The sequence below is a fragment of the Psammomys obesus genome, unplaced genomic scaffold, assembly GCF_907164565.1.
Source record: "Psammomys obesus unplaced genomic scaffold, mPsaObe1.curated_primary_1811, whole genome shotgun sequence".
NCBI classification, from domain to species: domain Eukaryota; kingdom Metazoa; phylum Chordata; class Mammalia; order Rodentia; family Muridae; genus Psammomys; species Psammomys obesus.
In genome coordinates this window covers 4,915,189-4,940,207 of record NW_026590405.1, presented here as the reverse complement: position 1 = coordinate 4,940,207, position 25,019 = coordinate 4,915,189, and the positions used below count along the sequence as shown (strand labels likewise).

General features: G+C 53.0%; 1 protein-coding gene and 1 long non-coding RNA gene across 4 annotated transcripts; one reads left to right on the top strand and one right to left on the bottom strand.

Annotated features, from left to right (window-relative positions):
* Positions 1 to 4,832: 4,832 nt before the first annotated feature.
* Positions 4,833 to 20,256, bottom strand: Ppil1 (peptidylprolyl isomerase like 1). Of its 2 annotated transcripts, none has more exons than XM_055607274.1 (4): positions 20,100 to 20,256; positions 18,008 to 18,162; positions 6,272 to 6,340; positions 4,833 to 5,758 (listed from the first exon to the last, which is right to left on the bottom strand). In XM_055607274.1, the coding sequence occupies exons 1-4, from the start codon at positions 20,153 to 20,155 to the stop codon at positions 5,538 to 5,540; spliced, it is 501 nt and encodes a 166-aa protein (XP_055463249.1). In that variant the 5' UTR covers positions 20,156 to 20,256; the 3' UTR covers positions 4,833 to 5,537. The 2 variants fall into 2 exon arrangements, with proteins under 2 accessions (XP_055463249.1, XP_055463250.1); XM_055607275.1 differs by lacking the exon at positions 20,100 to 20,256 and adding an exon at positions 19,990 to 20,089.
* Positions 20,257 to 20,355: 99 nt separating this feature from the next.
* On the top strand, positions 20,356 to 24,644 carry LOC129676738 (uncharacterized). 2 transcript variants are annotated; one of them, XR_008720111.1, is made up of 5 exons: positions 20,873 to 21,337; positions 21,439 to 21,557; positions 23,364 to 23,952; positions 24,117 to 24,294; positions 24,440 to 24,644. It is a non-coding gene; the product is annotated as an uncharacterized LOC129676738 (long non-coding RNA). The 2 variants fall into 2 exon arrangements; XR_008720112.1 differs by lacking the exons at positions 20,873 to 21,337; positions 21,439 to 21,557 and adding an exon at positions 20,356 to 20,751.
* Positions 24,645 to 25,019: the final 375 nt, after the last annotated feature.

Here is a 25,019-nt window from a genome sequence, read left to right as displayed (position 1 = left end):
TGCTGCTCTGGGTTCAATCCCTCAGCATCCATAGTTGTCACCTGACACCCCCCCACACACACACACACATACTACATAGACAGACAGACAGACGGATGGATAGATCACAGGTATATAGACCATTGGGGCTTAGCACGAGTGTGGGCCTCTCACTTTGCAGGTAACCTGAGGCTAGGGAACGCCCTCCCACAGCCAAATCTGCCTCAAACCCTGTTCTTTTTCTGAGCTACAGGGAGGAGGAAGCAAAGGATTCTCACTCACGCACACACGTGTATTTCCAGTGTGCAGAGGGAGAAAGCACACCATCGAGGAAGGGAATTTTGCCATCCTGCATTGGGGGTCCAATGGAGCCGGGCAGTACCGCCTCCTACCCCCTGAGCCCACCAACCAAGTCCCTCCTCACTCCTCCTCCCCAAAAGGGAGCCGCACAAACAAAGCCTTGAGGACTGAGCACGGCTGAAGACAACGGCTGGGCTGAAGACAACGGCTGAAGACAACCGTGAACTCTGATTCCCTCTCCTTCCAGGCCGACTGGAATGGTCACTTTCCCTGTCAGTTAATGAGGAAGGAGAGACACGCCTACCCCTCCCCACCCCCCGCCTGGACCAGGTACACAGGGCTCAGCTCTTAATGGAGCTTGGCCGGAGCCTCACGGAGAGGAAAGTGTTTTCCACCGGCTGAGCTGAGTGGTGCGGCCATTGCACTTCTGACCTAATAAACACAGTGATTAGGGTCACGTGGGTCCTGGGCCCTGGCAGCCGGCTTCTGGGGATGGGCTCGTGGCGGCGAAGCAGGCAGGGTGGATGTCCCCTCCTGCGAAGTCAACCTCCCCCTCTATGTATCAAGGGTGGGGACAACTGAAAAAGAGCCAAGACCACGGCCAGAAGTCCCCAAGTCTGTTCCTAAGCTGGCAGCCTTGGGCCCATTATCCCATCTGCTCAGTCACTCTGCTGGGCTTTGTTCTGTTTGCTCATTCAGAATGGGTGTAATAAGCCCAGCTCAGAGGCAGGTGGTGGTCCAGGAATTCTGAGTTCGAGGGCAGCCTGATCTACTGAGAGTTCCAGGATAGCCAGGGCTACAGAGAAACCCTGTCTCCAAAAATAAACAAAAACCAAACCAAACCAACCAACCAACCAACGACAACAAAAAGCCCAGAAATACACAAACTGAACTGTTTTCTCAAGTGAAGTTATTTCCTGGCTGATGTCAGGGAGGGACCCAGATTACCACAGAAAGAATGGCTTCCCTGCTCAGGAAAAGACTAAACAGAGAGCAGAAGCCAGCAAGCTCTTTAGCTCAGGTGTGCACACGGCCTGGCCCAGGCTCCTTCAACCCGGGCATGGGAGCAGCTGCCTAGCTCAGGTGACAGAAGACATCTCAACCCACATGGCTCTCTAGGCTTCCTCTGCTGGGCTCAGTGCTGGTCAGTTGTAATCTGAGCTGCTCAGGAGCGGCTGGTTTGGCTAAGTCATGAAAGGTGTGTCTGCCTCCTGGAGCAGCTGCCAGGCTCAGCTGTATTAACAGTGGCCTCTAGCGGCCTCTAGTGGCAGACTCCCAGAACAGCATGCTAAACGCCAGCTTGGCAGCTGGAAGAATTCTCTAACTGACCTACATTCAGACTTGAAGCTGGAAAGGCCTGTCTTAGCCTGATGATCAAGGAAACTAAATTCTAGGTGTCACGTGGTTCTCCGAGGTGACACAAAGTCCTCGCACTCCTGGATCCGCACATTTTGCCTTGTGGCTTCAGACAGGGGGATCTTAAAGATTTATTGTTTTAACTCGAGTGTGCCTGTGTGGGTTTGTGTGCACCCTGTGAGCGCAGAAGCAGCTGGAGACCAGAAGAGGACGTCCGATGCCCTGGCGTTGACTGGGGTCACAGGCAGTCGTGAGTCACTGCGTTGGAATGCTGTTCCTTTCTAAGAGAAGAGGGCGCTCTTCACCACCCAGCCCTCTCTCCCATCCACACAGGACTCTCATTTTCTTTTGCCCCCGGAGGCAGGGATCTGTCTCACTCTGCAGGCCAGGCTGGTCTTGGACTTGCCACCGCAGGTTTGGAAGGACAGACACAATCTCTCCACGAGACCAAAGCGGCCTTACCGGCCATACTTGCCTCTGCACTTTGCCCATCCTAGGGAACAGACGACACAGAGTGCTTCTGGGCAGGAAGCGCCCAGCTCGAGCAGATGTGCTTGCCAATGCTTCCTCCTCCACACCCTGCAGCGTGGTGCCAGGGGCCTCGGGGAGCCTCAGACTGGCTTGAGGATCGGGGGTAGAAGCCATTTGCCGTTTGTGGGAAAAGCTATTTTGACATACTCTGCAGACACAATCCAAAAATAAATGAAGCCAAGGCCTTCCAGAGGGCTGAGTAGAAAAGGCTTTGCTGTCACGCCAACCAAAGCCAGGGTCTGTGGCTCTGGGCGCAGCTACTCCTGCCAACGAGCCTCCATCTTTTCCTGATGGGGGAGATTTCATTTGATTCACTCAGCAGTAACCTCAAGACCTTACACAGGTGTGGGAAGACAGCAGGGAATGAGAATACGACCAGGCCTCCCTCTGAGGTCAGTGCAGGGAGGGGGGAGCTGTGAGGGCAGACAGGCCTAGAGAAGCAGGGGTTAGGAGGGAGGGGTATGGTTGGTGGTAGGGTTCTGGCCCAGAAAATGGGAGGTTCTGGGTTCTACCCACACTGGAAAGGAACGAACATGAATGAACACACACACACACACACACACGGCTGAAGAGGTATGTAGTGGCTTTAAGGTCCACTGGTACTAGAAGCTGGTTTTTAAACGTTTCCAGTACCAGATCCTGCTGTGAATACACATTCTGCCATAAGCAGTAGTGTGATCATGACTGCCGTGAGTTCAAGGCCATCCTCTGACTCCAATTTTGGCTAGGAGGATCCCAAGTTCGAGGTCATTCCCAGCTACAGAGAGTTAAGGGCTGCCTGGGATACATGAGAACCTGTTGCAAACCACAAGAACCCCAAGACAAGGGCCAGGCGTGGTGGCACACCCCTGTAATCCCAGTATTCTGGGAGCCCGAGGCCAGCCTGGTCTACCAAGTGAGTCCAAGATAGCCAAGGCTACCCAGAGAAACCCTGACTTGGGGATCGGGGAGGAAGAACCTCAAGACATGTTTCCAGGCGGCTTCCTAGGCACCCTATGGTCCCAGAGCCCTCCCTTCACTGCCCCTTGCCCTACTGACTGCTCCACGTCGGGCACTGTGGAGCTCACACAGCAGCCAAGGTGCTCAACTCAGCCTGGGCTTTCTCTTCTCCCCGGGCCAGGAGAGGCAGGGGAGGGTCTAGGAGGCAGACCATGGGGTCACGGACCTGCTCACCCTGGCTGTGGCATCCGGACCAGCGGTCACCATCTCCAGGGGACTGAACGAGGGCAGAGAGGCGGCTCGCCCAGGCCGGGGTATGTGGCACCCCGCTCTGGACGTTCATTTGAAGGCTTATCTACTCCCAACCTCAAACCGTCTCTCCAAGTCTAGATCCTACCCACCGACGGCTGCCTCTCTCCTGTCCTTTGCTGAGCCCCGGAAGTCCCACAGCCACCTTCATTGCTCTCTGAAGGTCCCTTCTCCTCCGCCTACAGTGGGACTGGGCTACCTGTGGCCCGCTGTCACAGCAAGGGTCTGGGGGCTCCTCACCCTGACGGTGTGACAGCTAATTGTGCTGCCCTGTTACACAGGCTCCCTCCCGTCCATGGAGACCGGGTGTCTGTACCTCAGGCTTCCTAGCAATCACTAGAAATCGTGAAACCCTTGGCCTCCCTCTTTTGAGGTTTTGTGCTATACGGAAACAGGCCTGTGCAATTTTCAGGGCTTGCTGGTGGGTTTTCCTTTTTCTTTACTACTGAGCGAGTATTTTCCTAGTTTCTGTTCTCTGATCCATGTAAATAAGATCCTTACGCGTTTAATACGGTGCATTAGCCCTGGACCTTGGAAAGGTCGAGCCTTTCCTGGACCTATATAGTTGCTAACTTCTGTACACTGCTAGGTGCCTTTTTCTCATCGCTGAGAGAAGAGCTTGAAAGTGAAGACCTGTGGAACAGAACGTTGGTCACTTCCCAAAATAAACACACAATGACACAGGCACTTGGCTGCCTTGGGCCCACAGCAGCATAGGAGTGGACCTCCAACTTCAGGGGATGACTGTGTCCCCGGCATAGGCCCTGGTCATAGCTAGTCAGCTTGACACACGGGAGGAAACCTCAACCGAGGAACTGCTTTCTTCTGGCCTGTGAAGCGGTTTCTTGATTGCTGGCTGATAAGGAGGGCGCAGCCCACTGTGGGTGCCGGTCTGGGGCAGCGGGCCTGGGTTCTCTAAGAGAAGGAGCTGAGCAAGCCAGCGGGCAGGGTCTCTCCGTGGTCTCGGCTGCAGCTCTGGCCTGAGTTGCCCTGTCCTCCTGCCCTGCCCTGTCTTCCCTGGGTGGTGGCCTGTGGGCTGAAGAGGAAATCAACCCTTTCCTCTCCAGGTTCTCGAGGCGGCTGAAGAGCAGCTAGAGCGCAGCCAGCTCACCCTCTCCCTCAGAGCGCTAGCACACATCACCTGAGGCTTTCTTTGCTTCTACCTCTTTCAAGCAGGGGCTGATCTTGCTCAGGGGAGGCCGGGTGGAGGTCCTCAACCCCAGCAATGTGGCAGCCCCACTCACCCAAGCGGATGTGGCACTGCAAGCCTTCATCCCAGCACCTGAGGTTCAGTCACTTTCAGAATTGATGGTCTGTATGTATGGAAAGTTAAGGCCAGCAGGTGCTGCCCAGTGACACCCTGTGTCAAAAAAAAAATAAAGCCAATAATCTAGAACAATACCAGATCACAGCAGGGATTTCACCAGCAACAATGCTTTACTGTGGAAATCTCCATGTTTACATAGGTACCAACACCCTTCCTCTCACCCCGACCACCCTGCAAATCCAAAAAGATTAAAAAAAAAAAAAAAAAAAAAAAAAAAAAACTGAATTATGTCATGTATAAAAAGCTCTTGCCTACTTTTTCCAAAGCCCTAGGAGTGTCACCTCCTGTGGGAGCTCGTGCAGGCCTGGCCTTGTACTCACTAGACCGCTGCTCCCTCCCTGGGTCTGTGTGTCTGTGTGTGTGTGGGGGGGGATAGGCACTGCTCTGCTTCCCTTCAGAGATTCACGGCTCCATCATTTCACATTTTCATTCCCCACTCGACACCTTCTCAGCAACTTGCTTGTTGGATGCATTTTTCCTTTGGCAAAAACCCAACATGGCTTTGCGTGGGCTGTTCAGTGTCAGCGGCAGCGTGGCTGCTCAGGCTCTGGAAGGGAAACAGGGAGAGCTGTGTGCGTATTCCTGGAAGTGCGCACTGGAGGCTGGAAGGGGCTGTGCAGTTAATGCGCCTCATCGGCGCTGCCAGCTTTTCAAGTCTGTGACCATTGGCCAGAATACAAATGTTCCCAAAGACGACCCTTCTGCTTCAGAGGAGGTGTGCAAGAAGCACATGGCACTCGAGGTCATCCGGAAGATGGCTGACGAGGACCTGGGTGTGCCCGAGACAGCATCACATCTACCCAGAAGGGTATGCCTTAAGGATCTTCACGTCATCCACGGGACGGTCCTGGGAGTTTGTTTCCACCATGCCCACTCGATTCACCATTCCTATACCCTGGCATACTCGGCCAAAAATGGTATGTTTGCCATCCAGCCACTGGGTGGGGGCCAGGGTTACAAAGAACTGGCTGCCATTGGTGTCTGGCCCTGCATTGGCCATTGCGAGAATCCCAGCCCCTGAGGAGATAAGAGAGAAAAGCATGAACAACGGCCCCTGGCGCCAGCTGAGTGCCAACGCTGTCGGTGGACGCAGGGGACTGCACGCCCTCTCTGTCACCAACCAGGACGCCAGCACCCCTTCCCAGGTGCACGGCGGCCTCGCCTCGACCACCCCAATGGCCTCCGCCTCCATCTCCCCAGTCTCATGTGTTGCTCCTCACTAACCCTGGCCAGCACCTCTCACTCCTCTCCAGAGCGAGGCCTTACTTTGCTCTGAGAAAGCTCCAGACTGCCTTTCCTTCATGACACTTCACACGTGGGTAGACTCCAGAACACAGACCAGTGCTCAGAACTGCCAAGGACTCTCAAGAGGCGCTGTTTTCTTTCATCTGCCAGGGCGCTTGTGGCGCCACGCTGGGCAGCTGTCTGGCAGCACGCCATGGTGTCAGGCACTCACCTTGAATCACAGCCAAATGAGCGAGCTTCAGTATCACCCCCTCCCCTGCCCAGCCAGCCAGATTACACACTCACCAGTGAACTTCAGGTCCGGATGAAGCTCGTCTTCAAACTGTTTGCCGTAGATAGACGCGCCGCCTCGACCTGCCCAACCAGAAGACAAGCAGTGAGCCAGCCGACCTCAGCCCAAGACGAACAGCCTGAGGTCAAAGGACTTTCCAGAGTACAGGGATGGAAGAGGCGGCGGGCGCCTCAGCCCCCAGGAAGGCACATCACAATGTTCGGGCTGTGGCTTCACTCGGGTAAGACAATACCATCTGCTTGTTAAATCAACGTTCACCGTCTACATGCAGGAAGCCAGGACGGTATCCCAAGGGGCAGTGGTACCAGCACGACCCTACAGAGATCCTCCCCTCGTGACTGGCAGGGAACACATTTCTCAGGGCTTTGGCGAGAGTGCTCAGGCCCTCAGCCCAGCGCCAGCACAGACACCACTGACCAACACACTCGTCCCTGCTGTGCTCAGCTCCTGTCCACAAATCCTACCGACCCACCTCTCCAGGCACCTGCTGCACAGGATCCCAGGTGGCTGTTGCCTCCCCTCGGGCAGGTGATGGTCAGGAAGAGCTACCAGCTTAGGGAGGAAGGGACGGTGCTGAGAGACAGGCACAGTGGAACATGATCACACTTGCAGAGTGCACGGAGAAGATGGGGGGGGCGTTTAAAGGGAACACAGAGACTGGGGCCTGCTGGCACCACCACCAGGTCCAGTGTGGTCAGGGCGGTGCCAGGTGCTTAGGCTCCAGCAGGTTCCCTGGCACATAAACGAACGTGGACATGAAAGCCCACACTGTAATTCCTGCATTCAGGAGGCTGAGGCAAGAGGCTGGAGCTCAAGACTAACCTGAGTTACATTGTCTCAGAGAAAAGGAAGAAAATGTGGTGTTCACACAGGAGAAACTGACAGGAGGCAGGCTCTCATGAGTGCTTACAGACTACACAGGCCTGGCTGAGCTACTGGCTTGTCCACGCTGAGCGGCCATGACCAGACATGAGAGTATGTGAGCTGTGCCTCTGAGTCTACGTGCAGCAGAAACCAGGCGGGAAGTAGGGTCTGCCCTCCCCAAGCAGCCTGCTATAAAGGAGCAGGCTACAGCACGTGTCGGTCTGGCTGCCCCAGGACCACGGCTACTGTGTGTGTGTTCGCTGGATTTTAGTTTGTTCTTTTTTGAGACAGGGTCTCACGGTGTAACTGGTTTCTGCCTCCTGAGTGCTGGGTTCAAGGGAATGCACCACGACACCCAGCTTTGTTTTTAAGTCCTTTTCTTCCCCCCTCAGGTGCAAAAAACCCTGTTCTCACACCAAGAGGAAGGGGCAGGAAGAGCCAGCGAGTCAGGGGAAGCCTCCCACCTGGGCCAGTCTCGCTCCACTTCCGGAAGCGAGGGAGCTAAACCCCACTACGTACAGGCTCATCCTGAGAGCGGCAGCCCTCAGGGCATCCCACAGCTCTATAGTCCTCAGTGCTCCCCAACTCGCCTCCTCAGCCCAGAATGAGGTGCTCTACCCACAACATGGCGTGCCACGTTGATAAAACTAGCCAGCACAGGAGCCTGAAAGCTGCCACATCAATGCCACCGCAAACATTAAGATACGGGCTAGTCAAGGGTCAGCGACACAGTGGAGACTTTAAATAACCAAGGAAGGAAGGGGGCAGGGCGAGGCCATTGTAATCACTAGGCATCTTGGGAACTACTAGCTGGGTCTTCCAGAACACCGTTCACTCAGAGCTCGCTCTCCTTTCACCACCCAGTTCAACTCAGACGTTTGCAGAAAAGTCCCGCCGGACACCCCCGAGCAGACACTGCTGCGGGAACGTGGAGCAGGGGAAAGGTGGCCAGACAGGGAAGAGCGAGTATCCTGCAGACACCGATCAGCAGAAGAGCAGGTTCCTGCAGACACCGATCAGCAGCCATAGCCCTGCACAGCCTCCACAGGCTGCGGCTGGCCTAGAGCAGACGGTCCCTGGGCCCAGACTGCTGACCGGACCACACGCTTCTGGCCTCTGTGAAACATGTATCCAACATACAGATTTGACACACACAAAAGACAAAACAAAACAAAACAAAAAACCCATAACAAACTTCAACAAACCTGACCAAGAAACACACAAGCCAAATCACTTCAAGATGCTAGCCCTGCGTCACCAGCATCCTCTCCCAAGGAGATCTCTGTGAGTTATAGGACAGCCTGGTCTACAGAGCAAGTTCCAGGACAGACAGGGCCGCACAGAGAAACCCTGTCTCAAAAACAAACAAACAAACAAACAAACAAACAAACGAACAAACAAACAAATAAGAAGGCTGAAGGCCCAGATGCCGGAGGCCAGGACACTGGTATAAGTTCCTGGACTGTGTGCTACAGTTTATTCGTAAGCCTCAATGGACAGAGAACTTCACCATCTGCTTGCCAAGACCACCCGAAAGACTACCTTACAACCACAACAGCCCACTGGCCCTAAGCTCTGGACCCGTGGCATTCTGGACTAGTTCTGGCCTCACTTGTGGCCAGCTGTAACTCATGTATAATAAATCCTCTTTCTCACTGTCTCAGCTGAAGAACCAAAATCACCAAATAGAGCTATCTCCAAGACTCTCCAGCATCTTCCTCAGCTCCCCCAGTCCCTGAGAGGAACAGGCTGAAGGGCGACACGCGAAGCACAGGCCTACACAACGGTTACTGTGCTGGTGTAACCTGCCCCCATCCTTCCTGTGACAGGCAGCAGCCCGTAAGGAGGACCACATGGGTACTTGACACCACGTCTGATGACCAACAAAAGCCTCTCCTCTCCTGGTGACAAAACCTCCAACAGACACCTCTGGTCACTGTCCCCTGGGCATTCCCAGCCCTTTCTCCCCACCTTCCCTGGCCTCAAAGACAGCTGCTTCGCGGCCAGCTGAGGCGATGGCCCAGTTCTGTCTTACAACACGCACAAGCTTGCTAGGTCATGCCTTCAAGAAGCCAGCGCTTTCAGCATCACACAGACAGCCCTCTCCTTTGCATTTCCCCATAGTCTTTTCTCATCTTCCTTCAAAGGCAGCTGCAGCCCTCTTGCAAGCATAAGACACAAGTCCAAGATCAAAGGCCAAAAGCTAAAAGTGGCACAGAGAAAGATACCTCATGCTCGGCCCTCAACAACTGTGCCAGGAAGTGAGGCAGTGGAAACAACAGCTTCCCCCCAGGGGTGCTTTACATTGTGGGAGAAACAACCCAGCCACGACGGCCGCTACATTTGTCAGAGCCCAAAGCACTACCCGACGAAACACTTAGTGACAGCAGGACAGACTATCTCAGAAGTCGTGTAGGTAGCAGGAAGAAGCACAGAAGCTATCAGGGATGCTGAGCCCACTAACCAAGAAGGCCATGTGCCTCCCAGGGGGCAGCAGATACAGTGAGAGTGGCCAGCAGTCAGCCTGGCCTGGTCCCCTCCTCCACCACTCCTGGCTCTCCTTGCTCTTCAGGTGGCCTGCTTATTTCAGAACTCGGGGTCCTTCCTCCCTGACAACTCCCAACTTCCTCTTGTCACTGATGCTCCCTATGAGCCACTGTCAGATTACCCAGCACCATGTACCCAAGGCCTCAGACGTAAGGAAGCCGGCAGTGACAGCTGTCCTGTCCAGCCTTCCCCTTCCTGCCAGCACTTCATTAATATTTCCTAGTACTACTACTCAGAAGAAAGACCCAGCTCCACAGTCCCTCTATGTCCTGTGTCCCCTTCACAGGATCGCTGAGACTAGCAGTTGACAGGAAGCACCATCCTCATTCCATCCTGATGACCACGCGCGCGCGCGCGCACACACACACACACACACACACACACACACACACACACGTACCCTGGCTGCACCGAGCCCTCAGGCTGCCCTCGGTCCCCAGCAGCCTCTCACAGCTGGTGTCACCCTTCTCCAAGACGTCCCAGTATCCCCCCTCCCTGGCAGCTCCTTCTCCTCTGGCACCGTCTTTCCCAGGGGACCGGCCTATGGTGCCCAGGGACCACACTCTTCCCCTCCAGTTCTCTCCCCTGTAAACCTCTGAACATGGCTGAGTGTCTGTGTCCTGGGAATCACACTAACCCTGGTCTGAACTACAGCCGTCCAGCTCGGCCATCCGAGCCCCTGAATCCCAGCCCTGCGCCCGTCTCCCACAGGCGGCTTCTTCACGTAGCATCTGGAGGCTCCTACCCTGCCCTGCTTGAAATCCTCCGTGTGCATTTCCCCACACTTAGGACTCAGTCCACACCGCCGTCCTGGAGGACAGTCTGTGCTATCATCCCTCACCCCCTGCCTCACTGGCTCCACTGTCCTGGCAAGCATCGGCTCTAAGGCCTCTGACTCTGTGTCCTGCCCCAACCCTGGTACTCAGAGCTCTACTCAGCTTTATCAGAGGTCTTCCATCCATCCATGCCCTACCCCAAACAGCACCACTCCACCCTCTAGCCCAGTGGTTTTCAACAGGGGTTGGCTGTGGCCCCGGGGACACCGGTTAATGTCAGACACAGTTCTGGTTATCATAACTGAAGGGTCTACTATCTAGCGGGCAGATGCCAGGCCAGGCCGGCTGCTAAACCTCCTCCAATGCCAGTCCAGCCCACATCAGCAGTACCTAGCCTCAACTGATAACGCCAAGGTGGGGACACCCTGCCGTCTCCCCTACAGCCACCATTTCCAAGTCACCTGACAGTATACACGGAATGGCTCACCTTCCATCTTATTAGGGCTTTCTCCCTGCAGGCTCCAGCCTGGAGCAGCCAGATGGAGGCATCTGGCAGGTTCCTGTGAAATGCTAAGTAAATTAACCATAAAAATAATCTTCCGAACTGTTTCTGTGCCAAGCCTTTACCAACACGAGCTCACTTAGCTGTCGCCATAACCCTGGGAGGAATGGACAGCCATGCTCCCCACCTGGCGATAAACGCTCTGCAAAGTTACCTAACCTGCATGTGTGACAAGTGACTACGTGAGGCCAGGACTCCTGTCTAAGCACACTGGGGCGCCCATGGCCACCTGGTACCTGGACGTGACCCCACTTTGCCACGGACCCCAGCTGGACTCAGCTTCTCGGGTATTGTTCCTCTTACCCTGGTCACAAGCATCCCTAGTGCCAAATTAATTCTGATCACGCTGGATCAACCTGCACCCTTGGTTGGTGGGATCTGCATTAACTGGCCCCATCTCCTGACCCACACCTTTCCCCACTGGTGAGCAATCTGCCCACACTGCTCCTCTCCTATTCCCTATACAAGCAGCTCAGAGATGTGTGACTCCTGAGGCCTCAGAGTCATTCAGCTACCATCTCAAGAGTGACCGGCTGGAGGGGTTGCCACACGACGGTGAAGCAGAGAAGCCGCTGGCCCCCAGGACAGCAGGCTCTCCTCCACGCTTCCCTGCAGAAGGCTTAAGGGTTAAATTCTACAGTCCCCTCAAGGCCATCCCCAGGTCTCCTCCCAGTAGGCCCACTCCATCGGACCAGGCCTCCCGAGTTACCCAGCCTGCGAAATACACAGACCGCAGGCTGCCAGCACAGAGCTGCACATTCATGAGCTCAGCACCCTCCCGTTTCTTAAAACAGCTTCTTTCCTGTGGAGCCGGGACCTCCGTGAGGAGAGACTATGCCCCAGCGTCCATGCTTCACAGGCCTGGAACAGCACAGGACACCCGGCTAAGCGAGCAAAATTAACAATGGCTTGCTGTTCCACAAAACAAATTACAGGGGTTCCCAGGGCTCCAAAGACAGATGAAGGGAGGAGGCTGCTCGGCAGAGACCATGTGCAATCAATCAAGGCCAAGAGCAGAGCAAGATGAGCTGGGGGGGAGGGGGCTTGTCAGGGTGTCGGGTTCCGGGTGGAGGTGAGCCAGGGTGAGCGGAACAGACAGAAGGCACACAGGAAGCTAAGGATGAGGAAAGGTGGGCGGTGGGGAGATGGTCAGAGGGAGGTACAGGGAGCCAGAGGGCCTCTGAACCGAGATTGCATCTGCCAAGGATGGGTGCGAGAGCAGCCATGCCAAGAAAGGCTCCTGAGAAAGGCAGGAAGAAAGGCAGGAAGTGGAGCTGGAGAAGAAACACCCAACCTGCTGAGAACTCACCTACCTGCCTACCTGAGACATCTAACAAAACCTGTCTCTCCGCTGGCTGGCAGGCGCAATCTACTGGGGGCGGAGGGGGGAGTTCCTGCTTGCTTTTCTCACAGGCCTGCTGGCAGGCTGCGCAAACATTTGTTATACTTGAGGCTGTGGCTTTATTGGAAATCTTTGGAGTGCTTCAATTTCATTAAAAGTACGTCATGGAAATGTGACATTAGGAAAGACGGCAAAGCAACTGCAGAGACCCGGGAGACACTGAAGCAGCAGGTGACCTCTGAGGGACTCCCAGATACCTGAGCATGGGCTCTCGGCGCAGCCTTACAGGTTACAGATTAAAGGTCATTTCATTACAGAAATGAAAGGGAGAAGTGGGGCATGGTGGTGCACACCTGTAATCCTAGAGCTTGGGAGGAAGAAGCAAGTGATCTCTGTGAGTTCAAGGCCAGCCTTTCTACAAAGTGAGTTCCAGGAAGATCAAGCTACACAGTGAAACCCTGTTTAAAAAAAAAAGGGGGGTGGTCAGGAAGGAAGGGCAGACATAAATATCAGCATCGAGCCGGCCCTGCTTCAAGACTCATTGAAACGAACACATCACAAAGATTTTTTAAAGGCAAAACTAAAGGGAGACAAAGAGCCGGCTCGATGCTGATATGCTGAGTGGTGCACACACTCAGCATTCAGGAGGCAGAGGGAGGCAGCGAGTTCCAGGCCAGCCAGGGCTACACTGTGAGACCCTGTAAGTAACGGAAACATATTTGTTTCATTCTGAAGAACTGGCCAAGGAAAGAAAGGCTCTCCCTCACTGCCTGCGAGTCCCACAGGCTGCAGTTCTCAACAGCCAACAGAGGGCGCCAGCGAGCAGCCCAAGGGCAGAAGCCCACACACAGCACGGACGGACGGTGTGGCAAAGCTGTCTGCTGTCCAGTGGGGTACTTGGGAGATGAGGCGGGGCCTGAGGAACCCTGGGACAGAATTCATTGGAATCTGGGAAGACAGGAGAGAAGCTAGCCTTCTCACGAGGAGCTCCCCAATTCCTCCTGAGCTGAGATGCAGTAGAGAGCCAGCAACCTTGAACTCCCAGTGGAAAAGACACATGGCCCCAGACAAATGTGAATAAAAACGACAGGAATCTGCTCACGTTGTACCTGAACAAAACAAGGTAGGGGCACATAGGTGCGGGTACCAGCATCCACAGAAATGGCACGGGGAGCACGGGACAGAGCACAGCAAATGAAGAACAGCAGGAGAGGAGGAGGGGCGGCGACAGCTCTGAGGCCCTCCAGAAATGAAGGGCTTTGCAGAGGCCAGACACAAGATGGGGAACACAGTGAGAAGACACAGCTGGGCTGGGGGCACAAATTGGAACCCAAATGACACTAATAAGGAGCAGACACAGCTGCTGAACAGCGAAAACTTTAGAACACAGTCTGAAAGGGTTTCAGCGAAGGCAGGGAAAAGGAAAACAAACCATCTCTCTAACCGCAGGAAATGACAGATAAGGAAGAGGAAGGGCCCAGCACAGAGGCTTCCTGAACACAGCAAGCTTGACCACAGGCGACCAGGGGTGCTCCCACAGGCGTCTTTTGACTCACTGGACTGGAGGGGAGCACATCTGGATTTCCTGAAACCATGTTCAAACTAGAAGGCAGTGACCAGAATTTTCTAAAAAAGATCCGAAGAGATGAATTCAGCCCAGTATAATACTATACCTACTCACGGTTCTTTAACCACAAAGGCAATAGGCAGGAACAGGAACAAACCCCAAAACATACCACCCTCAGTCCCCGCAATAGAAAGCAAGAGGCGGAACCCTGGCCAGGGAGCCGGTGCCGCGGCAGAGAAAGGGCTTGCCGAGCTCAGTCAAAACAACTGACGTGGTGGTGTGCAGCTGTGATGGCAATACTCCCACAGCAGGATGGGACACAGACACCAAGAATCTGCTAGAGGCTTCCAGGCCAGCTAGACTGGAGTAGGCTATTGCTCAATCTAGAAGATGAGGACCAACTCCAGAGGAGTCCTCGGACTCCACCATGAACACTAACACGCACCTGCGCGCGCAGGCCCTCAGCCCTTGTTAAAATAACTGAGTGGTTGAGCACCAAACCCACCCAAATATAGACCCCACAGGTTTGTTTTGGATGCAGATGGGAAAACAAGAAAAGTAACAACAAAACAGGGTGTGAGGAAACGTGGCTCAGAGGTCAAGAGCACTTGCTGCTCTTCCAGGACCTGGGTTCAGTTCCCAGCACCCACCTCAGGGACTCACATCAGCCTATAACTCGGGTTCCAGGGGCTCTGACGCCCTTTCCCGCCTGTGAGCACGGCACTCTTGTGGTGCACACACACACACACTCAGGGACACACACATGTACCCATTTAAAAAAGAAGAAGAAACCTTTGGGACTGGAGAAGTGTCTCCGTCGCTAAGAGCACCGATGCTCCTCCAGAGGACCTGGGTTTGGTTCCCAGCACTCACATGGCAGCTCACAGCCGTCTGTAACTGCAGTTCCAGGGGATCCGGTGCCCTCCTCTGGCCTCACGAGCACCAGCGTGCACATGGTGCAGAAACATATACACAGGCAAAACTCATACACATAAAATAATAATTTTTAAAAGTTACCATGAATAAATAAAATTTTTTAACCTTTATAAAATGTAGCATGGCGCTGGGCACAGTGGCGCATACCTGTAATCCCAGAACTCAGGGAGGCAGAGACAGGCGGATCTCTGAGTTTGAGGCCAGCCTGGTCTACAAAGCAAATCCAGGTCAGGACTACACAGAGAAACCCTGTCTCAAAAAACCAAACCAAACCAGAACAAACCAGAACAAAATTGAAGGTGGAAGAATAAAAATGAAAAGAAATTTGTAATTACTAACTGCCTCATATTTCATAACAGGAAGTCAGTTTTTCTGTTAAATATACACAGAATTAAACATAACACAAACCTAATTCTTTTTTTTGTTTGTTTTGTAGCCCTAGCTGTTCTGAGCTCTACAGACCAGGCTGGCCTGGAACTCAGAGATCCGCCAGCCCCTGCCTCGGGAGAGCTGGGATTAAAGGCGTGAGCAGTCACACCCCATTCTTTTGAACCTTTCCACTTAGCTAGTTATTGATCCAACCTAGCTTTAGTGTAGTACCTAAACGCCCTCTAGAGAGGCCTCCTGACGTGAGCACTGTTCTTTTCTGAGAGGTGGAATGGAGGACAAGCCAAAAAGCAAAGAAATCTTCAGGATCTGTGTTTCTGAGCTTCCCTCCCACCTTCCTACATTTTGCTTTCCTGAAATAAGTTCAGGCACCGGGAAAACTGAATGTCTCCAGCCATGAAGGGCATCCGAGGGTAACAACAGTCAGGATGAGAAAACCAGGCCTGTTTAAGAGCCAGAATTAGCAGGGAAAAAGCAAGCTGAGCAAAGGTTCTTGAGAGGGTAAGTGTTCTACCAGATCCACCAAGAAAGCCCTTCCCCTGCCTGCATGGTGGCACACCTGTGACCCCAGCACCCTAAAGACAGAGGCTAGGGTTCAGAATACTTCAAAGCCATCATTGGTTACACAGTGAGTCAAGGCAAGCCTGGGCTACACAAGACCCTGCCTTACAAAAGAGGGGTGCTGTCTGAGTCAGGAAAGTGCCTGATGTGGAAGCTTAGAGACTGGAGTTGGGGTCTTGGCACCCATGGGAAGAGCCAGGAATAATGGCACATTTCCATCACCCTAGCACAGGGAGGACAGAGAGATGGATTCCTGGAGCTCCCTGGCCAGCCCATACCAGCCAAAGCACCAGGTTTAGTGAGAAACTCCCTTAAAAGTGGTGTGCAATCCAGGAAGACACCAGATGTCAACCTCTGACCTCCACACACATGCACATACATGAAGACATGCAACCCCCACCCCAACAAACAACAAATGCCAGCTAAGTGTCCGTGACTCCCAGTTCGCCTCTGTCAGATCTCCCTGTAACTCCACATTCATTTCCAACTACTGACTCCCTGTCATCCTGAAAGACTGAAGAAAGACTGAAGAACCCTACAAAGACCAAGCTCTTGACTTCCTGTTCCAGATCTGGCCCTCACTCCACACGAGGCTCAGCCTTCCTCCTTTCCTCACAAGCCAAACAAACGCCTCACAAAAACCCTTGCCCATCTCCGCTCATACCGTCTGTTCAGTTTGTCAGCAAATCTTCACCACAAGTATTGCTGGGCTGGGACGCACGGACAGACAGACAGACACACACACACACACACGTGCAGTGGCTGCCAGCACGTGAACAGGGCCTGGGGTACATGCTTGCACTCCCATTGTGGGAGCAGGGGACAGGACATCTCACGATGTTATCATCAGCCTACTTCTAGTCTGGATGGGGATGGTAGAGTCTCCCTGTTCGGGGCTACATTCTTCTTTTTTTTTTTTCAATCTTTTTGTTAGGTTTGTTTGTTTGTTTGTTTTTTTTCCAGACGGTGTTTCTCTGTGTAGCCCTGGCTGTGTTGAACTTGCTCTGTAGACCAGGCTGGCCCATGTCTCCCAAGTGCTGGGATTCAAAGCTTGTGCCACCACCACCCGGCCTGGGCCTGCCTTCTTTCCTTTTCATCTACCCTCCTAGCAGCAGGCGGAGACCTCTGACAGCGCAGGCAAGATCCCGCTACTGTCCTCAAGCAGAGCAGTGGCTGTGGGCCTGCTCAGGACGGCCAGACTTCTTCCTTCTGTGGTCTACACAGGCTCCTGCCTCGTGCAGCCATGAGCTCTGCTCCCAGCGTCAAGGTTCCAGCTGCCTTTCCAGCCAGATCTCAGCTCCCACAGCAGCACACCATGGAGGCTTCTGGCTTTTCTACAGCTGCCCCCATGCCCGCCTCCACTTGTTTCAGGGCAGCTTTGCCTCTCTGCTCACAGCTACATCCCTAGAGCTTAGTCCGGGACATAAGGCAGGGCTCACATCTGTCAAATGGACAAGTTACAATAAAGGAACCTGAAGCTTTATTCTCTAAGACCCGGGACTGTCTTTTTTTTTTTTTTTTTTAATCTCTCTCACTTCTGACGGATGCAACTCCAGCAGTTATCACTTGCTTTTAATGAATAGCACAGACAGCTAGGAAACTATCATGCTCAGGTGCGACCACTATTCTCCAGTCGGTGACATGTGGCTCTGAGGAAGGTAGGAACTGTCAGCACAATCAGTGAACCAGAGCAGTGTGCGCCTGTAACCCAGCACATGCGAGGTAGAGGCAGGAGGATCAGGAGTTCAACCCGGGCTACCTTGATACCCTGGCAGTGGTGGTGCTCAGGCGTGCATGCGTGCATGCGCGTGCGCGTGCGTATGTATGTGTGTGTGTGTGTGTGTGTGTGTGTGTGTGTGTGTGCGCGCGCGCTCTCTCTCTCTCTCTCTCGTACTGCAAACACAGCTCAATAGGCAGAGGGCTTGTCCAGTGTACTTGAAGCCCTGGCTTCAATCGCCAGCACTACAAAAGCTGAGCAGCACACAGAAATCCCAGCCTGAGGAAGTGAGGGGGTGAAGATCAGAGGATTAGATCGCTCTTGGTGAGTAGGAGGCTAGCCTGGGCTAGGAGACCCTGTCTCAAAAACAAAAACAAACTAGATCCAGCAAACCGAAAAGCAAGCTGCAGCTGCTTTGCCCTCCAGTTCCGACAGTGAGGCGGAAGATGTGTGTGCCGGCTAAACTGTACCTGTCCCTGTCGGGTCACCGCCTTGGATCATGAAGTCCTTGATGATCCTGTGGAATTTGGTGCCGTTGTAGTAGCCCCGCCGAGCCAGCTCTGCAAAGTTCTTGCAGGTCTTTGGGGCGTGCTTCCAGTACAGCTCCAGAACAATGATCCCCATGCTGCAGTGGAACAGATAGCAGAGACGAGTCAGCAAGGTGAGGGCGTGCAGGAGTGGGGACAGACAGCAGTCAGCAAGGTGAGGGCATGCAGGAGTAGGGACAGACAGCAGGGCCAGTCAGCAAGGTCAGGGCACACAGCTGGGAGGGGCTGCTTGGACTCCTGCTGTTCAACCCTGTGAGGCATCTAACTGTGACCGGAGTACTCAGAAGGAAACAACCCACAAAGCAACAAGGCTACGGCCAGTCACCTGGGTGTGACATGCATGACAGCTTCTGGTGGGTGCTCTAAGCAAGACAACCACAGACCAACCAGAAAACCTAAGAGCGTATACTGATGCTCTGAGACCAACCCCAAATACGGAAAAAGACCTCCCGTGTTATCTATGGATGTAATGAGAGGACATTAAAGTGTGAGGAGTTTATGCACAATTGCAGCAGTCTGGGGGTGTGGAGGCGGCATAGAACTATATCACCTGTTAAAACAACACTTAAATAGAAAAATAAAAAGCAGTTTGCATGTTAAGGAGAGGGTCAAACAAGAGCTGGAGATGATTCGTCGTTAAGAGCATGTACTGCATGCTCAGCTCCCAGCAGGCATGTCAGGAGGCTCACAACCACTTGTGCCTCCAGCTCCAGGGTTTCCAACATCTCTGGCCTCTGCACTCACGCCCACACATCCACACATGATTAAAAATCAAATCTAAAGAGAATGGGTAAAACAAATGCCAAGGCTGGTTATCTCAAGTGTCTGCACATACCAAGTATGAGTGCCTTTAAAAAAAAAAAACTTATTTTTTATTTTATGTGCATTGGTGTGAGGGCGTCGGGTCCCCTGGAGTTACAGACAGTTGTGAGCTGCCGTGGGGGTGCATGGGAATTGAACCCAGGTCCTCTGGAAGAACAGCCAGTGCTCTTAGCGGCTGAGCCCTCTCTCCAGCTCCCAGTATGAGCGCTTTTATTCTTACCCCTAGTACCTTTAAGGATAAGACAGAAGCAAGAGGCAAGACACCATCACCCACTGAGCTCTGGGGATGGGAGGACTGAGTTGTTGAGTCTGTATGGCCCTGATTCGGGGGCCCAGCAATGTGAGCTGGGTGCAATGCCTGCACTCAGGAGGCAGAATGAGGCTAAAGTCAGTAGGCCGTCTGCCCAGGCTCCAAGCAAGGTTCCCTCCACTCCCTGTGAAACTCGGGTTCCAGGTGGAGCTGTAAAACGTGGCATTTCTCTGCTAAAACCGGGCAATGCCTTCACGATAGGAGCCACCGGCAATATTAAAGTGAATGCAATCACGCACACCACAGACATGGCAGCTCAGGGCCCATACCCTCGCTAAGCATTCTATCCCAGCCCAGACCTTGAACGTCTGATCCTCCTGCTTCCATCGCCAGAGCGCTAGGATCGCAAGCATGTGCCGACCACACCGAGTGTGTGCGGTGCTGGAGACGGACCTCGGGGGACTCAGGCGCGCTAAGCCAATCCTTGAATGGTGGGGGAAGTAAATCTTCCCCTACTCTCAACGCAGTTTGATCAGACAGCCCTGCCACTTGTCCCGTAGTGTTTACGCGTCCGTCTCCTTCACCGTGATAGACCCTTTTCTCTAGATCCGTGTCTCAAAAGTCCAGGTCCTACGTGCATGGCTTGCGGACTCAACGCACACTTACTCAGAGTGAGTGAGTGAGTGAGTGAGTGAGTGAGTGAGTGAGTGAGTGAGTGAATGAGAGGATTTAAATGAACTAATGAACGGCATGGAGAAAGGACAGCGGACAGAAGTCGCTGAGGTCTCCCGCGATGCTGGTGGGGCTCCCCTGAGGTCCCTTCAGAACTCACAGGCACTCCCGGCCGCAGCTCTGTGCGGTCCGCAGCTCTGGCCTCTCTCAGCCTGGCCGCTGCGGCACGAACCCGCGTCTCCTTGGACAGTCCACCCCCGCGACCCTCACCTAGTCTCCAGGTAGACGTTGGGCGGCTGCCAGGTGTCAGGGGGAATCGCCGCCATGCCGAACGAGGGTATCCCCCTAGCAATCACTACTTCCGGTGGCGTTCACTGGGGACCGGTTCCCGGTGCGCACACTTCCGGTTCCCGCCAAGCTGCCCGTTTGGGTGTTGGGATTTAGGACGCTGGGACAAGGAAGATGAAGGACCCTTCTTGCGAGGGCGGGAAGGGGGTTGCAGCACGAAATACCCGGTGCAGACCCCCAGACGAATGCAAGAGCCTTCGGCGGCGTTTCGCGCGATGCTCCGGAACGGTGATTGGTCTGTTTAGGCACGGGAGGCGGGAACAACCTTCTTCGCTCTGATTGGAGGGGTGTCCAATCAGCGAAGAATTTCTTAGTTCCCTGACCTGGATGGTTCAGAAACGAGCCACGCTGCTTATTGTATATCCCTGGCCGTCCTGATAGACAGGACACCGTGTAGACCAGGCTGGTCTCGAACTCACACAGATCCTCCCGCTCTGCCTCCCGAGTGCTGGGATTTAAGGCGTGCACCACCACGCCCAGCGCACTTTCTTATTTCATGTATTCCATAAAGCAATCCTGTAGATGATAGCAGTCCTGTTTTTCAGATGTGAAAACTGAAACTGAGACCCAGCAGGTAAGTGCCGCGTGGCAAACCTGATCCTCCAAGACTCCAAAAGCAAGGACGGTGTGGAAAGAGGGAAAGAAGGGCAGGAAGAGAATGACAAGGCTTAAAATGACTGCTCCAGGAAGTGGTAGTCCACGCCTTTAATCCCAGCGTTCAGGAGGCAGAGGCAGGCAGATCTCAGAGTTCGAGGCCAGTCTGGTCTACAGAGTGAATACCCATACAAAATGCCAGGCGGGCATGCATCTGTGGCCCCAGCACCAGGGAAGCAGAAACCCATGGATCCATGGAGCTGGTTGGCCTTCCAGTCTAGCCTCAACAGCTGCCTCCGAGATCAGTGGGCCAGGAGGGAAATGTTCGTTGTATGTTAAACATCCCATAATTAAGAACAAAGAAGTAGGTAAATATTTACATTGCTTCTTCAATTCTAAGATGAATTCTCCCTCCCAGCCACCCACTTCCTGCTCAGCAAGGCAAAAACAAAGCAAATGTAAACCCTAACAATCTTTGTTTCCCCAGAAAATTGTGCAAGAGATACTACAGATAGGAAATCTGAACTTTTAGCATGCTCAGGACTTACAAGCCCAACAAAGATGGGGTAAGAGCTTTTGGGGGAGCTCTCCCATCAAAGGCTAGAGAAACAAAAGTGGCTTTTTAATATTACAGTGTGTGTGTCTGTGTCTGGGTTTGAATGTGCAGCTCGGGCACAGGAGCCTACAGACCTGAAGAGCATGTCAGATTCCCCAGAACTGGAGTTACATGCAGTTTTGAGCCGGCACCTGGTGTTAGAAACAGAATGTGGTTCCTCCACAAAAGGAGTGAGTGCTTTTAACACCCAAGCTATCTCTCCACCCCTAAGAATGATGTTTTTCATGATGAAGGAAAATGATCAAAAACAGTCTCGTGGGCGGGGAGATGGCTCAGAGGGTAAGGGTGCCTGCTGCCAAGCCTGACCAACCTGAGCTCAACCTGGGACCTTCACTGCGGAAGAAGTGACACCCCTAAGATGCACACACACCATACACCATGCTGAAGGTCAGAGCACTTGCCCAGCATGCTAGGAGTTGACACTAAACCATCAAAGCAGCCAGCTTCCGCAGCCTGAAATCATAGGTGCTTTGTATCATTTTTTTTTTTTTTTTAAGTTTTTGAAAGTGTCCTGACACATTTTTAAAGTGTGGTGTGTTCAGTGTGTTCTACAACTGTGTTATATTAAGTCAAGCCAGTGTCAGCTTAAAAATCCAGTGTCGAGTCAGGCTCCCGGCTCAGCATCGCACGCAGCCCTTTCTGACCCCCAGCCTACACGGTGCACTGTGTGAGCCTACCCCAAAGCCTCCCCTGTGTTTGTGAGGCTGGGTGAGCCGTCGGTGTGGCTGAGCCACTCCTCACACTTCAGCAGGCCTTCAGGGGCCTTCTCAGAGATTTTAGGGGCCAGGTGTACAAGCTGCTTCATAATTAGACACTCTTGTCCCTTCCTCCTCCCTTCCTTTGTCTGGCCCCTCTTTCCTTACTGCCTTCTTTTCCCTCCTCCTTGGGCATGGCTTACTTTTCAGGCTTCCTCACAGCTACTCTCCCTTGGGAAGAACATAGCAGCACCCTTGGGCTTGAGTCTGCCTGTTTCCAAGTGCCTTTCTTTCTCCCTCAATTCTCATGGCCTAAGTCATTAAAAATAGCGTTACGAAAATCTCTGACTCTGCTTTAAGTTAGTTAGTCCTGAACAGTCTCTGTGGTATCCAACTCTTGACTCCTGTAGCTTGCCTACGTCACGGTCCCTAAAAGATTAACGGGCCAACTTGGACAGTTCAAGGAGACATTGTAGATCCAGGTCTCTGTTGCTTTCACCTCTGCCATCTTGGAGGCTCATTTCTGGGTCCATCTAGAGCAGCATGGATGAGTATCCCTGACCACTGCTTGGCTGATCTGCCCTGTTCAATGCATGGTCGCTTGGTTTCTTTGCTTTTGTTCTTCTGGGCAAATCAGTTAATGTTTACTGGGTGCCAAAAAGGTAGAAATCCCCTAGACTCATCCATATCCTGTTCCTAGCTCAGAGAGAACAGTATATGGCCTTTCTTTGAGGACATCTTCATTAAGGGTGACCCCCCTAGATTTCCTAAAATTTCCACCATCTTGTCTCCAAGAGAGCAGCCAGAGGTACAATGGAAAGAACCTGCCTTGCTCTAGTAAACACCAAGGGAGCTACTACTCCCCAAAGCAGCCGAATTTGGATCCAAAAGACATTAAGAGTGGTCACTTCTGCACTCTCTCTTGGCCCTAAGTTTTGTTTTGTTTTGAGGCGTGTTTTCTCTGTGTAAGCCTTGGCTGTCCTCCCTTTGTAGACCAGGCTGGCCTCGAACTCACAACTCAAATTGATCCACAAGCCTCTGCCTCCCCAAGCTCTGGGATTACAGGTGTGCCGTCTCCAGGGATGCTTACAAACCAGGATAACAGCCTGAGCTTTTGTGACCATCAATGGATGAGTTAATGGCACTGGACGGCCTGCTGAGCCTGCTCTAGGAAGGGCTCCACAGCCTACACTAGGACAGGCAGATGAGGCCCAATCCAAGCATCTATTTTTATCTCTTTCTTTTGCCCAACCCCTCTGCTTTTGGTTGTTTTTGTTCTAGACACACATGCTAGCATGGGAAGGTAGCTGAGCTTAAAAGAGTGACGGCCTAAAGAGACGAGAGGAAATCATCTGGAAGGCATTTCCTCCTCTGCTACTGAGCTGTGGGGCCAGAAAAAGCTACTGCCTGCGTCTGCATGACTAGCCTCGTGTTCTGTGTGGATGAGCATCTGAACCTTAAGCCTTATCATCAGCCAGCTTAGGCGCCAAGGCCTTGGCTCCACGGGAAGCTCCCTACCAGGATTCTAGGAAAGTGCACGCCTTTTCAGAAGGGCACATTTAAGAGCAAGGATCGCTCTAGTGCTCTGCACATGTCTACACACGAGTCTACACGTGCTTGTGGTTTTATCTAGTTTCCTTGGTACCAAACTGGCTTAGAATTAAGTGCTAACGTAAGTTAAAAATCTTAAATTAATCCAGATTGTTTTTAGTTCACAGTGGAACTGGAATTCATTTTTTTTTTCAGATTTATTTTCATATGTATGTGTTCCACGTGCATGTATGTGTTCCACATGTGTGCCCGGTGCTCAGGGAGGTCAGAGGAGGACATCCGAGCCCCTGGAACTGGAGTTACAGACAGTTTTAAGCCGGTATGTGAGTGCTGGGAACTGAACCCCGGTCGTCTGCAAGAGCAGTCAGTGTTCCTCACTGCTGAGCCATCTCTTCAGCTTATGTAACTGTTATCTATCTATGTATCTATGGTCTGTCTATTTATTTATTTATTGGGTTTTTGAGACCGGGTTTCTCTTTGTAGCTTTGGCTGGCCTGGACTCACTCTGTAGACCAGGCTGGCCTCGAACTCACCGAGATCCACCTGCCTCTGCCTCCCAAGGCGCTGGGATTACAGGCCTGAGCCACTGGGCTCAGCTGGCACTGTAATTCGAGGAGTGAAAAGAAAAAGCCGGCTCTAACAGTGTCAGCTAAGGCGGCAGGTAATAACTGGGGTTGAGAGACATTTAATTGTGTCTGTCCCGGGGAGAGCACAGGGTTGCCTGATGGCTTGCCTGACTCCGCCTCACAGTCACAGTGCCTTTGATCGTGTGGCATCAGGCCTGAGGCCCAGTGCTTTATTTGCAGGTCCCATGCAGAAATCAGTTAAAGGACGGGGCCTGAGAGATGGCTCGGCTGTTGAGAGCCCTTGGAAGCTGCTCTTCCGAAGGATTGGCATTCAGTTCCCAGAACCTGCTCGCAACTGTGTGTAAGCCCAGTTCCATGGCAGCCGGGTGCCTCTGGCCTGAGGAAACACGCGCACGCCCGCGTGGAGAAACGCATGAACATAATTAAAAAGAGTAAATACAAATGCATGTGTTTTTAAAGTTCTAACGTTACAGGCAGTTCGCACTGAGGAAGGTGACATCAGACGCTGACTGCCGCTCCTTCTCTGTGAGAGAAATCTCCAAGTTAGCTAGCTAGCTCCATAAACCCGTTTGGCTGGTACAAGGTTAAATGTTGTGAGAATGCTTAAGTTACAGTAGAATTGCTGAAGCAGTTTCGTGAGAGTTCAGAGCTTAGCAGTGCCTACCACAGAATTAGCGGGCAGTAGATACAAACGAGCAAGCCGAGTTTAAAGGTGAGTGATTTGAATCTGGACCCCCCCCCCCCCAAAAAAAAGGAGAGCGAGACCTCAAGGACTGAGAAGGCGCAGTAGTGCGATGCA